The sequence below is a fragment of the Somniosus microcephalus genome, chromosome 4 (assembly GCF_052327205.1).
Source record: "Somniosus microcephalus isolate GS21.2 chromosome 4, FLI_Smic_1.0, whole genome shotgun sequence".
NCBI classification, from domain to species: Eukaryota; Metazoa; Chordata; class Chondrichthyes; order Squaliformes; family Somniosidae; genus Somniosus; species Somniosus microcephalus.
In genome coordinates this window covers 156,941,907-156,958,166 of record NC_140990.1, presented here as the reverse complement: position 1 = coordinate 156,958,166, position 16,260 = coordinate 156,941,907, and the positions used below count along the sequence as shown (strand labels likewise).

Below are 16,260 nucleotides of genomic sequence, written 5' to 3'. Positions count from 1 at the left end.
GCATTTCAGGCCCGGCCGGGCTCTTGGGCTGAGACTGACCCCAGCTGAGCTCCCGGTGCGGCTAGCCGCGGGCCGCGCAGTTAATGGCTGGCCGCTGCCGCTCCCCCGCCCGCTCTGTGTCTCGGGCCGAGCGGTTGTCAGGCTCGGCCCGAGTGACCCCATCTCACCTCCCGCTCCGGCGGGTCGGGAGCAGGATACTGTGCCGGAGCCGCAATGTGGGGGTATGTTGTGCTGGTGCTGTCGCTGTCGGGATTTAAAAAATAGCGGCGAAGTTTCGGGAGGCTGCAGGATTAGGCCCGCCCACACACGGAATGAAACGCCCCCCGTGATGCAGCGATTGGTCAACCATCAGGTCACTGAACTGTAGGATTGGTGAACGATCACGTCAGTCAATGCTATCCCCTGTACGATTGGTCAACCACCACGTCACTCAACGCTAATGAGCGGTAGGATTGGTCAACCGCTAATGAGCGGATTTTTGAACGTTTTTTGTATACTGTCTGAACAATTTTTGTCTGACCAAAAAGTAAATACGCCTATGACACTCCCCTGATCATCAGCTTTCTTTTGATATAACATATCTGTAGGTACGCTCTATAGCTTTTGAGTGTATAGCGGACAGACATACAGACAGATATACAGACAGACATACAGACAGACATACAGACAAACCAACTCATTTATATATATACTAGCTGAAGTGCCCGGCGGTGCCGAGGCTTTTTCGAGGAATGTTGTTGTTGGAAGAGAGAGAGAGAGCGACTGGGGGGAAGAGAGAGAGCGACTGGGGGAAGGGAGAGAGCGACTGGGGGGGAGGGGGGGAGGGAGGGGAGGGAGGTGGGTGGGAGGGGAGGGGAGGGGGGAAGGGAGGGGGAGGGGAGGGGAGAGGGGAGGGGGGGCGGGGAAGGGAGGGCGGGGGGGAAGGGGGGGGAAGGGAGGGGGGAAGGGAGGGCAGGGGGGAAGGGAGGGCGGGGGGGAGGGGGGGGCGGGGGAAGGGAGGGTGGGGGGGAAGGGAGGGCGGGAGGGGGGGAAGGGAGGGCGGGGGGAGGGAGGGTGGAGGGAGGGGAGGGAGGGCGGGGGGCCCCCCCGAGGGTCGCGGCCCCCCCGAGGATCGCGCCCCCACCCGAGGGTCGCGGCCACCCCCCCGAGGGGTCGCGGCCCCCCCCCCAAGGGTCGCGGCCCCCCCCCCAGGGGTTGCGGCCCCCCCCGAGGGTCGCGGCCCCCCCCCCCTCCGAGGGTCGCGGCCCCCCCACGAGGTGAAGACCGCCGATTGCGGGCTGTGCGAGACGGCCGGGGGGCCGGTTGCCAGGGTGACGCTTGGCGGCCCCCCCCCGAGGGTCTCGCCCACCCCGAGGGTCGCGGCCCCCCCCCGAGGTGAAGACCGCCGATTGCGGCTGTGCGAGATGGCCGGGGGGCCGGTTGCCAGGGTGACGCTTGGCGCCCCACCCCCCCCGAGGGTCGCGGCCCCCCCCGAGGGGTCGTGGCCTCCCCCCCTCCGAGGTGAAGACCGCCGATTGCGGCTGTGCGAGACGGCCGGGGGGCCGGTTGCCAAGGTGATGCTTGAAGCAAGCCCCGCCCCCCCGGCCAAGCCAGAGAGAGACGCCGCGTCTCAGCTCCTGCTGCGCGCGCACCCTAGCGGCGCTGGGCTGAGGCTCGGCCCTCCAGCCTTCGAGTGGGGCCGGGAGGTGCCTAGCTCGGGGCGTGGGTGCGAAGGAGAAGCCGAGGCTTCGAGGCCTACCTGGAAAAACGGGGAAAGGTAGGAAAATTAATGAGATTAGATAAGTTAATTCGTTTCTAAATCATTTTTTTAAAAACAATATGTGTTTTAAAAGCAACGTTTTTTTTAAAGACGCAGAAAGCGGGAAAAAGAAAGGAAAAGTTTGGAATCAAGATGGCGGCGACTCACCTCGGTTCAGAACGATAAGGCCCGGCCACACACGCACCGATTGGCCCGGCGGCACACGCCAGCAACCCGGCGTACGATTGGTCGAGCTCGAGGTCACTCTGTCGCTAATGAGCGGATAATGAGATGCTAATGAGCGGAACGTTGAAGGTTTTTGGGATACCACGGGCACGATTTTAGCCCGGCCGAAACGTAAATACGCTTAAAACCGTCTCGGAAGCGTAAGCTTTCTTTGGAGGTAACGCGCGCGTAGGTACGCACTGTAACTTTCGAGCGCATACCCGACAGACGCACACGCGATGACAGACAGACAGACAGAAGTACCGATTTATATATATAGATATATAAGATAGATGGTCTATAATACTAACTGGTACACTATACTAATTGGTATATAATACTAACTGGCATATAATACTAACTGGTACACTATACTAACTGGTGTATAGTATTAACTGGCATATAATACTAACTGGTACACTATACTGACTGGCATATAATACTAACTAGTACACTATACTAAATGGTCTATAATACTAACTGATACACTATACTAACTGGTATATAATACTAACTGACATATAATACTAACTGGTACACTATACTAAATGGTCTATAATACTAACTGATACACTGTACTAACTGGTATATAATACTAACTGACATATAATACTAACTGGTACACTATACTAAATGGTCTATAATACTAACTGGTACACTATACTAACTGGTATATAATACTAACTGGTACACTATACTAAATGGTCTATAATACTAATTGGTATATAATACTAACTGGTACACTATACTAAATGGTCTATAATACTAATTGGTATATAATACTAACTGGTACACTATACTAACTGGTATATAATACTAATTGGTGTATAATACTAACTGGTACACTATACTAAATGGTCTATAATACTAACTATTACACTATACTAACTGGTATATAATACTAACTGGTACACTATACTAAATGGTCTATAATACTAACTGGTACACTATACTAACTGGCATATAATACTAACTAGTACACTGTACTAACTGGTATATAATACTAACTGGTACACTATACTAAATGGTCTATAATACTAACTGGTACACTATACTAACTGATATATAATACTAACTGGCATATAATACTAACTGGTACACTATACTAACTGGCATATAATACTACCTAGTACACTATACTAACTGGTATATAATACTAACTGGTACACTATACTAACTGGCATATAATACTACCTAGTACACTATACTAACTGGTATATAATACTAACTGGTACACTATACTAACTGGCATATAATACTAACTAGTACACTGTACTAACTGGTATATAATACTAACTGGTACACTATACTAAATGGTCTATAATACTAACTGGTACACTATACTAACTGATATATAATACTAACTGGCATATAATACTAACTGGTACACTATACTAACTGGTATATAATACTAACTGGTACACTCTACTAACTGGCATATAATGTACTAATTAGTACACTATACTAACTGGTATATAATACTAACTAGTACACTGTACTAATTGGTACTCTCTACTAACTGGCACACTATACTAACTGGTATATAATACTAACTGGTACACTATACTAATTGGTACACTATACTAACTGGTACACTATACTAACTGGTATATAATACTAACTGGTATATAATACTAACTGGTACTCTATACTAACTGGTATATACTAACTGGTACTCTATACTAACTGGTATATAATACTAACTGGTACACTGTACTAACTGGTACACTATACTAACTGGCATATAATGCTAACTGGTACACAATACTAACTGCAGTCTATATTCACTGTGCACAATACTAACCGGTACACTGGTATATAATACTAATTGGTACACAATAACTTGTGAGACTATTAACTAGTCCAGAATACTTACAGGTAAATAATGCTAACTAGTACAACACGAATATTACAAAGCAAGCTGATACAATGTTCATTGGATGAAAGCTAACTGGTACAAAGCTAACTAGCAAATTACTAACAAACATGCTAACTTGTACAAAGACAAGTAACACGATTAGTAGAATTTCACATACCTTGCTGTTGCAGTTTATAGTCTGTGGAGTAGGCTTTTCCTATAATATTCCACACTGGCCTCAGGCACCCAAATAGCCCCTCCAGAAATCCGCCTGTCCCGGACCCCGAGCCCGACCCTGAGCGGTTGTAATGTATCTTCATCTCATCTCGTCCGCTGTTGTCACCACCACCGCCACCCGCCACCGCCATCATTGCCATTCCCATTCCCATCCTCGGGGGTCTCGGTGGTCCCGGCTTCCTCGTGCTCCCTCAGCTGCAGCACGCTGTTCTCGAACTGGTCGCGGGAGTCCTCGCTGACGCTGGTGAGCACGGTGACGGGGTGTTTGGAGTTGGAGCTACCGCTGCTGTCACCCTGCGGGGGCCCCTTCTCCTGCAGGTTGTCCAGGATCTCGGGCGGCGAATATGACGGCTTGAGGTTCACATCTCTGACCGGCAGCTTGTCCCACTCCCCCGGGGTCCCTAGCTCTTCCTTCAGGTTCTGATTGATGAGGTTGGAAGAGGGTGACCAAGTCAGGACCTCCTGCGGACTGGCCATCACGCCGTGCGTGTGCATGGGGCAGGCGGCCAAAGGTGGCTTTCAGTTCAATCCTAGGACACGACCCAACGAGAGGGGCAAACACTCAAGCCTGAAGGGAAAAAGGAAACATTTTGTCAATCGCCACTCAGCTGTGAATGTCCTTTACAATATCAGCCGAGGCACAATGGCTGGCACTCTCACCTCTGAGTCAGGAGGTTGTGGGTTCAAGTCCCACTCCAGAGAATTGAGCACAAAAATCTAGGCTGACACTCCAGTGTGGTACTGAGGAAGTGCTGCACTGTCGGAGGTGCCGTCTTTCAGGTGAGATGTTAAACCGAGGCCCCGTCTGCTCTCTCAGGTGGACGTAAAAGATCCCACGGCATTACTCTAAAAAGAGCGAGAAGTCACACAACACCAGGTTATAGTCCAACAGCTTTATTTGAAATCACAAGCTTTCGGAGCGCTGCTCCTTTGTCAGGTGAAGTCACCTGACGAAGGAACAGCGCTCCGAAAGCTTGTGATTTCAAATAAAGCTGTTGGACTATAACCTGGTGTTGTGTGGCTTCTGACATTTGTCCACCCCAGTCCAACACCGGCATCTCCACATCATGTCTAAAAAGAGCAGGGGAGCTCTCCCCGGTGTCCTGGTCAATATATATCCCTCAATCAAATCACTAAAAAAAAAGATAATCTGGTCATTATCACATTGCTATTTGTGGGATCCTGCTGTTTGCAATTTGGCTGCCATGTTTCCTTACATTGCAACAGTGACTACACTTCAAAAGTACTTCATGGGCTGTGTGGGAGCTTTACTCTGTATCTAACCCGTGCTGTACCTGCCCTGGGAGTGTTTGATGGGACAGTGTAGAGGCAGCTTTACTCTGTATCTAACCCATGCTGTACCTGCCCTGGGAGTGTTTGATGGGACAGTGTAGTGGGAGCTTTACTCTGTATCTAACCTGTGCTGTACCTGCCCTGGGAGTGTTTGATGGGACAGTGTAGAGGCAGCTTTACTCTGTATCTAACCCATGCTGTACCTGCCCTGGGAGTGTTTGATGGGACAGTGTAGTGGGAGCTTTACTCTGTATCTAACCCGTGCTGTACCTGCCCTGGGAGTGTTTGATCGGACAATGTAGAGGGAGCTTTACTCTGTATTTAACCAGTGCTGTACCTGCCCTGGGAGTGTTTGAAGGGACAGTGTAGAGGAAGTTTTACTCTGTATTTAACCCGTGCTGTACCTGCCCTGGGAGTGTTTGATAGGACAGTGTTGAGGGAGCCTTACTCTGTATGTAACCCGTGCTGTACCTGCCCTGGGAGTGTTTGATGGGACAGTGTAGAGGGAACTTTACTCTGTATCTAACCCATGCTGTACCTGCCCTGGGAGTGTTTGATGGGAAAGTGTAGAGGGAGCTTTACTCTGTATCTAGCCTGTGCTGTACCTGCCCTGGGAGTGTTTGATGGGACAGTGTAGAGGGAGCTTTACTCTGTATCTAACCCGTGCTGTACCTGCCCTGGGAGTGTTTGATGGGACAATGTAGAGGGAGCTTTACTCTGTATCTAACCCGTGCTGTACCTGCCCTGGGAGTGTTTGATGGGACAGTGTAGAGGGAGCTTTACTCTGTATCTAAGCCGTGCTGTACCTGCCCTGGGAGTGTTTGATGGGACAATGTAGAGGGAGCTTTACTCTGTATCTAACCCGTGCTGTACCTGCCCTGGGAGTGTTTGATGGGACAGTGTAGAGGGAGCTTTACTCTGTATCTAAGCCGTGCTGTACCTGCCCTGGGAGTGTTTGATGGGACAGTGTAGAGGGAGCTTTTCTCTGTGTCTAACCCGTGCTGTACCTGCTCTGGCAGTGTTTGATGCTGGAAAGTGCTGCATTCCTGTGCTTTGAAATTACTCAGATTGAGCACTAAAGCTTGACCAAGATAAAGTTCTATAAAAGACTGGGATGTAAGTTACTGGCAGCTGCCGAGAGCTCCTTCAGAGCCCTAACTCCCCTCTCAGCAACAGGTGGTCCTGAAGTGACAGACAAGGGATAACTTACAATACAGCTCACAACAGGAAGGGTGGCGTTTGCCTTGTCCTATGCCGAGGTTCACTTGATATTTTACTGGTCAAACTTATCATTAGATCCGCTCGGGCCCCTGTGACTGGCTCGGGGCCCTGTGACTGGCTCGGACCCTGTGGCTGGCTCGGGCCCTGTGACTGGCTCTGACCCTGTGTCTGGCTCGGGCCCTGTGACTTTCTAGTGCCCTGTGACTGGCTCGGACCTGTGTCTGGTTCGGGCCCTGAACTGGTTTGGGCCCTGAACTGGCTCGGGCCCTGTGACTAGCTCAGGGCCCTGAACTGGCTCGGGCCCTGTGACTGGCTCGGGCCCTGTGTCTGGCTTGGGCCCTGTGACTGGCTCAGGCCGTATGTCTGTGACTGGCTCGGGCCATGTTTCTGGCTCGGGGCCTGTGACTGGCTCGAGGCCTGAGACTGGCTCGGGCCCTGTGTCTGGCTTGGGGCCTGTGTATAGCTTTGGCCCCTTTTCTGACTCGGGGCCTGTGATTGGCTCAGGCCCTGTGACTGGCTCAGGCCCTGTAACTGGCTTGGACCCTGTCTGTGTCTGGCTTGGGCCCTATGTCTGGCTCAGGCCCTGTGTCTAGCCCGGGCCCTGTGTCTGGCTCGGGCCCGTGTCTGGCTTGGGGCCTGTGACTGGCTCAGGTTCTGTGACTGACTTGGGGCCTGTGACCGGCTCGAGGTCTGAGACTGGCTCAGGCCCTGTGTCTGTCTTGGGACCTGTGTATAGCTTGGGCCCTGTTTCTGACTGGGGGCCTGTGATTGGCTCAGGCCCTGTTTCTGGCTTGGGCCCTGTCTGCGTCTGGCTCAGGCCCTGACTGTGTCTGGCTCGGGCTCTGTTTCTGGCGTGGGCCCTGTGACTGGCTTGGGGCCTGTGACTGGTTCGGGGCCTGTGCATGGCTCGGGGCCTATTTCTGGACTGGGCCCTGTGACTGGCTCGGGCCCTGTGCATGACTCGGGGTCTGTTTCTGGACTGGGCCCCGTGACTGGCTCGAGGCCTGTGCATGGCTCGGGGCCTGTTTCTGGACTGGGCCCCGTGACTGGCTCGGGGCCTGTGTCTGGCATGAAGGCCATGTCTGGCTTTGTGCCTGCGACTGGCTCGGGGTCTGTGACTGGCTCGGGGCCTGTGACTGGCTCGGGGCCTGTGACTGGCTTGGGGCCTTTACCCTTTACATCCATCGGATTATTTTTCTCAAGTGTTCTCACTGTTGTTACATGGGCAAACGTGGCAACCAATTTACTGTTTATGGGAGCTTGCTGTGCACAAATTGGCTGTCACGTTTCCTACATTACAACAGTACTTCATTGGCTGTAAAGCTTTGGGATGTCCTGAGGTTGTGAAAAGCACTATATAAATGCAAATCTCTCTTTTTCTTTCTTCATATTTCACCTCTTTCTAGGTACCTTGGGAGATCTGTATAGCGGATTGAAAACCCATTGGCTGTGTCTCTGACCCTATCTGTCCTTGTGACCTTCTCCAGCCACTCCTACTATGGAGCTCTCCCACGTGCCTGCTGCGTGTTCAGAGCCGTTTGTTTTTCGCTCTCACTTTCCCTCTGCTCATCTGAAGATTTGGCATTTTCTGCATTTCCTGGGGACGGAGCATGGCTCCCTCATAAATGCTGATGTAATGCAAGTCTGGCCCTCCCCCCACCTTCTCCCCTCCAGCGCCACGCCGTGGGCAGGAGCCTGTGAATAATGCAGTGGCCAATCCTTCACAATCTGGCATCACTTGACACGGGGAAATAGCAGAGATAGGAAAAGGTGCTCTCAGGTGACAGCCAAGCAATCTCTCTATGCGAGTCAGTGAAATGGCTCCTCTCCAGACCCTGTGCTACTGTAATTACACCCTGCACACTCATGGCAGTAATGAATTCCGCATGGACCCCAGTTGCTGATTAAACTTCGGAGCAAAGAACTGACAACAGAAGGACTCTGTGCCTTGTCAACCTGGTGAACTTCACCCTCACTAACCCTGCAGTGAAATGAATACTCTGGACTTATTTCATTATTTCCTTCTTCCTAGTTTTGTCCCCTGCTCTTCTGAAGGCTAACTCTCGCTGTGGTTAGGTTCCACTGGTGTTCTCCCATACCTCACCCCCAGAGACCACTTTTCTGTGGATATCAAGCTATCCGACTGCGGCGGCATCACAACCAAGCTTGCTCCAGCCTTCACCTGGAGGCCACACGTGAACATTTCCAGCCCGGGCCGCTGGACAGCGATCAGGAGGAGCCTTGCTGACGATTCCCCTTCCATAGCCCAGGGACAAATTGTAACAGGTTTGAAAGACCGGGGTGGATTTTGACTTTTGGGCGGAGCACCAGCCTCATTCACATCAGGCTGGTGAGATGCAGGTTGCCAAACTTGGCGTGTCAACACACCTCGCCGCATTGACGCCTACCAATATTGGGCCCCCACGGCCTCCAGTATAACGCCCTGCTCAGGAATGTGGCAGCCACGTGCCATTTATAGTGCATAACAGACAAGAGGAGAAAACTACAGATGTTAGCTCGTCCTTCTCCAAGTACAATGGTGCCCAGATTTCAACAGATTAGCTCTGCCAGCCACGGCTCAGTGGGTAGCACTCTCATCCTGCTAAGTCAGAAGGTTGTGGGTTCAAGTCCCACTCCAGGGATTTCAGCACATAAATCTAGGCTGAGGGAGTGCTGCACTGTCGTAGGTGCCGTCTTTCAGATGAGATGTTAAACCAAGGCACCGTCTGCTCTCTCAGGTGGACGTAAAAGATCCCACGGCCACTATTTTGAAGAAGAAATGGGGGCGTTCTTGTGATGAAATAACTGTGTTCTGATATTTGTACTTGTACTGTAATGTCTGGAATGTTCCACCGGGGGGAACCACTAATGCTCCTCCCTGGCCCCGCCCCTCTTCTGGTATGTTCTACCAAGGGCTCGGTCGATGATGTACTCTGTTAACTCTGCCATGATTCTTATTTAATAAAAGGCTTCTGTCTTAAGCTTTAACTTCACGGATTCGGGCAGTTATTTGGCACATCAGTTCTCCCCGGTGTCCTGGCCAATATTTATCCCTCAATCAACATCACTAAAACAGATTATCTGGTCATTATCACATTGCTGTTTGTGGGAGCTTGCTGTGCACAAATTGGTTGCCGCATTTCCTACATTACAACAGTGACTCCACTTCAAAAAGTACTTCTTTGGCTGTAAAGCGCTTTGGGACGTCTGGTGGTTGTGAAAGGCGCTATAGAAATGCAAGTTCTTTTTTAAATTCTTTCTAGGTTGGACCAAACAGAAACTACAAGCACTATTAGCAATCCCAACTGTCGTACCATCAACTGCTGCAGCTGTGCTCACCCAGCTTGTATCACAGCAGAGGCAACTCTGTCGTATCCGACTGTGTGCAGTTGCACTGGTGATGTCAGGTTGGTTCTGCTCACGAATTGGGACGAATTCAACACCGAGGGAATCAAATCACGTTATAGTACAGAAATTGGAATTGAGCCACATCGAACGATCTTAACCCCACCCAATGGGGCCTGATGTCCTTTTATGTTAGGAAAGGACATCATTGACCCACATTGAGCTATCCTTGCTGACCTATATTGACTCCCAGTCCGTCAATGGTGCGATTTTAAAATTCTCATCCTTGTTTTCAAATCCCTCCATGGCCTAATCTCCTCCAGCCCTACAACCCTCCGAGATCTCTGTGCTACTCCAATTCTGGCCTTTTGCGCATCACCGATTTCCTTCGTTCCGCCATTGGCGGCTATGCCTTGAGCTGCCTGGGTCCTAAACTCTGGAATTCCCTCCTTAAACCGCACCGCCTCTCTCTCATCTTTTAAGGCACTCCTTAAAACCTACCTCTTCTGATATCTCCTTATGTGGCTCAATCTCAAATTTTGTTTTACTACGTTAAAGGCGCGATATAAATACAAGTTGTTGTTTTAGTCTGGCTCTACTTCCACACCATCAGAGGCATCCAAAATCCTTCCTGGGACGAGGTTTCACTTGGTGCTTCTGATGAAAACTGCCAGCGGAGGCCAAAGCTTAACGGTTCCTCCCAGCAGCCTTTGGTCTCAAGCCTGTCCACCTTGGCTCCAGCCACGGGCCGCAACCTGACCCCTCAGCCCCTCCCCCATAGCGACCAGCAGCGAGCGTGCAAGCTCGCTGGCCTAGGTGGACCTACCACCCCACCAACAAGGGGGGAGCCCTGGATAGAATGGCATGGCCGCAAACTCAACCCGTGCACTCGGTGTAGGAGTGTGAGCTGTCCTGGACACGAAAAGTGTTGCTGGATATAAATGTGACAATCAGGTTATCGCATTATTTAAACCACAAGTAACAAATATGATTAGAAAACAAATTAAACAAAGACACTCCTGAAAAGACCAGGAGCTGAAGGACGGGTTTCAGTGAGATGGCTGGATCAGAAGACAGGAGTTTGGAGCTGAACTACAGGCCAGACGCTCACTGAATTATACATGGGGTTACTCGCTGTAATTCAATTAACCCAACAGGACCCAATGAAAACAACGGCAGCTGCCAAATATCATTTACACTCCTGTACACTGGGCACTGAGGACTGTACGCAGGCTGCAGGAGACACTAAACCACACAAAGAGCTCCACTCTGCCATGTAATCTTAGTTACAAGAGACACTCAACACGGAAAGCTCCACTCTGGACTGAGTATATTGACACCGACAAGCAGACAAACTGACTGTGCCAGCGGAGGCGGAATCAGTGGGAGGGTCATGACCCTGCCAATCACTTTGCGGTTTGCCAAAACGAGTGTTGCCAACCCTTCATGATTGACCTGGAGCCTCCAGGAATTAAAGCCTAATCTCCCGGGCACTGCTGCACTCACAGGGGGCATCACAATAAGTTGTGTTTCCCTTTTTACTTTTTTGAAGACATTTGTTTTTTAGTTATAAGGGGAAAAAAGGCTGTTTGACTGAGAGTCAAGGTACATACAATTGGGTAACGAAGAGTTTATTTGCTTTCCAATTGGTGTGGGAAGGCCGTGCGCCACAAGCATGGACATGTCGGGCGGCCAATGGCGTGAGCCTGGGGGCAGGGCGGGGCGGTTGGAGGCAGGCGGTCACGTGATGAAACCTCCTGGAATACGTCCAACCAGAGCTGGGCACCCGAGCCAAAACTGACTGCCACCAATTTACAAAGGCAGCTTGCTTCCTTTGTTTGTCAGTGTGTGTGTTCACATGTGGGCACAGGACACGCTGCTCATCCACACCTTTCGCAAGCCTGCAGTAAAAAGGAAAGCATTTTACACCGGGATTCTCATTGCCATAGAGGGAGTGTAACGAAGGTTCACGAGATTGATTCCTGGGATGGTGGGACTGGCGTATGAAAAGAGATTGAGTAAACTAGGCCTGTATTCTCTTGAATTCAGAAGAATGAGAGGGGATCTCATTGAAGCATACAAAATTATTACAGGATGGATGCTGGGAGAATGTTTCCTTTGGCTGGGGAGTCTAGAACCAGGGGCCACAGCCTCAGGATAAAGGGTAGGCCATTCAGGGCTGAGATGAGAAGAAATTTCTTCACACAGAGGGTGGTGAATCTTTTGAATTCTCTATCCCAGAGGGCTGTGGAGGCTCAATCATTGGGTATATTCAAAACAGAAGTCGATAGATTTCTGACTAGTAAGGGCATCAAGGGATATGGCGATAGGGTCGGTGAATGGAATTGAGGCAGAAGATCAGCCATGATCTCATTAAATGGCGGAGCAGACTCGAAGGGCCAAATGGCCTACTCCTGCTCCTATTTCTTATGTTCTTATAAAACTGAACTCTTCTTCACTTCGTTGCTGCAGGCAAACTCCTGCCTCACCCCTTCGCCTTTGGCTCTGCCTCCACCTCTCTGCCGGTGGCGCACTAACCTGCTCCTGACCTACGCTGACATGTACCCCTCCCTCCGCTGCAAATTGCCTCAGTCCCACAGTCGGCCCTCCAGACAGGGCCCTGTCAGTGGGGGCTGAGGACACACATAACCACTGACCCACTCTGTGGGATTTCATCCGGCAGCTCGCACTCTGAATGTGGCTGTCTGGTGGCTTTGGGAAAAGGACCAATAGGGTTTCCACTAGTTTTGCCAGCGCAATCCAGCTGAAATGGACCAAACCAGCGTAAAAGATCCGGGAATTTGAAACACAAGTTACATAAATCGATTTTCCGTGATTTTATGCGCAGGTTTATAAACCATTGTGCTGGAAGCTGGCCCCGCCCACAAACCTGGCCACGTTCCCCCCCAGATCGAATTAATCAGGATGGTTTTTCATGGTGCACAGGCACTAGTCGGCACATTTTAAAAGTTTTACATCTTAAAAAATGTTTAGTTTGCCAAGAAACTGACTAGAGTACTACAATGAAACTGTTAGAAGTGCTGCATAGTATTTTAAGTCAAATGATAAACCTATTTTCAGCTGTATTAATAAATCAGTACCAGGTTACCACTCTTAAATACATCCAGCAATATTTTTTAATGCAAAAAAAACACAATTTTACGTTTGTGATTATGCAAATGAGTTTGGGCAGACACTTGAACCATAACTTCCCCTTGGAAAAACACAATTTCAAGCGCTAATTTGTGCCCAGTTTGCCGAACTGCGCCCAAAGCGGAAACCCTACTGTAATGTTATCTTAATAACATAATTACGAGTCTCCCAAGCAGTTGTAGTGGAGTGCCATTTATTCAGTCCTGACTCTGTGTCTCCTAGTACAGTACTTCAAGCATGGCCAAGATGGCGTCGGATCCCGCCCCCGGATATGACATCAGCCGTCAACCAGCTGTCAATCAAACCCCGCTGTCTTTACGACAGCTACGGTTATCCGTACACCTACCCAAAGATAATTTACCAAAAAAAAGGTCAGACCTTGCGTTTAAAGTGAAGATTGTGTTCGTGTGGGAACCCCGAGTGATCAGTCAGCATTCGACACATGGGCAAGATCTCTTTCATTCACAGTGTACTCACCACCTACTTGCCCCAATTGATGCAGGCAGCGTGTAAACGGGCCATCCTGAGCACCAGGTGCCAGGTCTGATCTCCCGGCCTGGTTTATGTTAGCTGATCTCTCCCGGGGTGACAGTCAGGGGCGTTGCTCTTCCCCCCTCGGTTAGAAGAGGGGGAAACATCAGCCAGGGTTTCCAGTTTCAAATACTATTCCCTGCCAACGCCCTCCCCTGAGCTGGAAAGTGCACCCATGCAATTACTGGGCAAGGATAAGATGAAACTCAGGACATATGAACATACGTACATACGAATTAGGAGCAGGAGTAGGCCACTCGGCCCCTCGAGCCTGCTCCGCCATTCAATAAGATCATGGCTGATTTGATTACTCCACATTCCCGCCTACCCCCGTTAACCTTTCACCTCCTTGCTTATCAAGAATCTATCTACCTCTGCCTTAAAAATATTCAAAGACTCTGCTTCCACCGCCCTCTGAGGAAGAGAGTTCCAAAGACTCAAGACCATCTGTGAGAAAAAATTTCTCCTCATCTCTGTCTTAAATGGGCGACCCCTTATTTTTAAACAGTGACCCCTAGTTCTAGATTCTCCCACAAGAGGAAACATCCTCTCCACATCCACCCTGTCCAGACCCCTCAGGATCTTATATGTTTCAAGAGTGATGCCCTTCATGGTCAAATGGCCCTCAACTCTCAATGTCAAGAAGAGTAGCCACTGCGAGGTATTGAAGGCTGCCATGCATGTATGGGCCTGTAACCGAGTAAGAGTCGACACCCTCGGGTGAGGAGGAAAAATCTGTTGCCCCAGTAACCTCTCCTCACTGATCTCTGCCTTTCGGGTTACTCTGTTCGTTATTATGCATTGTGTGGAGGTTTACCTCTGAGAGTGAATTCAGGTTAGACCCACGTGTCTGAAAACCTGGGAACGCTCTGTTTATACACCTGCCATGATTTATGTTCAAAAATAAACCCGTACACACGTGGAGTGCGATTTTTAGCTCGGTGTTTGTGGCATTACAGCAGTGTCACACTCATCCTATTTATAATCGCAGTGTGAGATCAGGCTGCTGAATTAATGCACAACCAGAAAAACCTGACTGGAACCAACCTTTGGGTTTTTGGCTGACGTCCTCTCCTCCTCCCCTGAAGGCACTGCCTCTTGCTATAGTACAGTTTCCGCAGGGGGCAGGTGTATTCCAAGTGGCCACTGTTCATGTATGAGCCTAGGCAGCGAGTATTCGACTGCAGGAGGCATCAACGTTGTGCCCTATCCTATCTACACCTGACATCCACACTAACGTTCCAGCGCGGTGGGTCACTTGGAAGTGATCGGAAGTGGAGAACTTGTCTGATTCTTTCGCTTTCCCTCCCCAGCGACTGTAACATAGAAACATAGAAGATAGGAGCAGGAGTAGGCCATTCGGCCCTTCGAGCCTGCTCCGCCATTCAATGAGGTCATGGCTGATCATTCAAATTCAGTACCCTGTCCCTGCCTTCTCCCCATATCCCTTGATCCCTTTAGCCTTAAGAAATATATCCAACTCTTTCTTGAATATATTTAATGAACTGGCCTCGACCGCCCTCTGTGGCAGAGAATTCCACAGGTTCACCACTCTCTGGGTGAAGAAATTCCTCCTCATTTCAGTCCTAAATGTCCTACCCCTTATCCTTAGACTATGACCCCTGGTTCTGGACTCCCCGACCATCGGGAACATCCTTCCAGCATCTAGTCTGTCCAGGCCTGACAGAATTTTATAGGTTTCGATGAGATCCCCTCTCAATCTTCTAAACTCCAGTGAGTATAAGCCCAATCGACACAATCTCTCCTCATACGTCATTCCTGCCATCCCAGGTATCAGCCTGGTGAATCTTCGCTGCACTCCTTCCATGGCAAGAACGTCCTTCCTCAGATAAGGCGACCAAAACTGCACACAGTACTCAAGGTGTGGTCTCACCAAGGCCCTGTACAACTGTAGCAAGGCATCCTTGTTCCTGTACTCGAACCCTCTTGCTACGAAGGCCAACATACCATTTGCCTTCTTAACCGCCTGCTGCACCTGCATGCTTACCTTCAGCGAATGGTGCACAAGAACACCCACGTCTCTTTGCACTTCCCCTTCTCCCAATCTATTGCCATTCAAATAATAATGTGCCTTCCTGTTTTTGCCACCAAAGTGGATAACCTCACATTTATCCACATTATAGTGCATTTGCCATGTTTCTGCCCAATCACCTAACCTGTCCAAATCGTACTGGAGTTTCATGACATCCTCCTCGCAGCATATCCTCCCACCCAGCTTTGTGTCATCTGCAAATTTGGTTATATTACATCCAATTCCCTTGTCCAGATCATTAATATATATTGTGAACAGCTGGGGTTCTAGGACCGATCCTTGCGGTACCCCACTAGTCACTGCCTGCAACTCGGAAAACGACCCGTTTATTCCAACTCTTTGCTTTCTGTCCGCCAACCAGTTCTCTATCCAAGTCAATACCTTGCCCCCAATCCCATGTGCCTTAATTTTGCATGCTAATCTCTTATGCGGGACCTTATCGAAAGCCTTCTGAAAGTCCAAATACACCACATCCACTGGTTCTCCCTTATCTATTTTACCAGTTACATCCTCAAAACTTCCAGTAGATTAGTCAAGCATGATTTACCTTTTGTAAATCCATGTTGACTTTGTCCGATCCTGTCACTGCTTTCCAAGTGCTCTGCT

At 49.8% G+C, this 16,260-nt stretch overlaps 1 protein-coding gene across 1 annotated transcript in view; it reads right to left on the bottom strand.

The window, feature by feature from the left end:
- map3k13 (mitogen-activated protein kinase kinase kinase 13) overlaps nt 1-4,927 on the bottom strand; it is a 265,870-nt gene extending 260,943 nt beyond the window's left edge. Inside the window, 2 exon segments of the mRNA XM_085985387.1 lie at nt 4,000-4,195; nt 4,197-4,927. Coding sequence (XP_085841513.1) covers nt 4,000-4,195; nt 4,197-4,553 — 553 coding nt within the window. The 5' untranslated portion in view covers nt 4,554-4,927.
- Nucleotides 4,928-16,260: the final 11,333 nt, after the last annotated feature.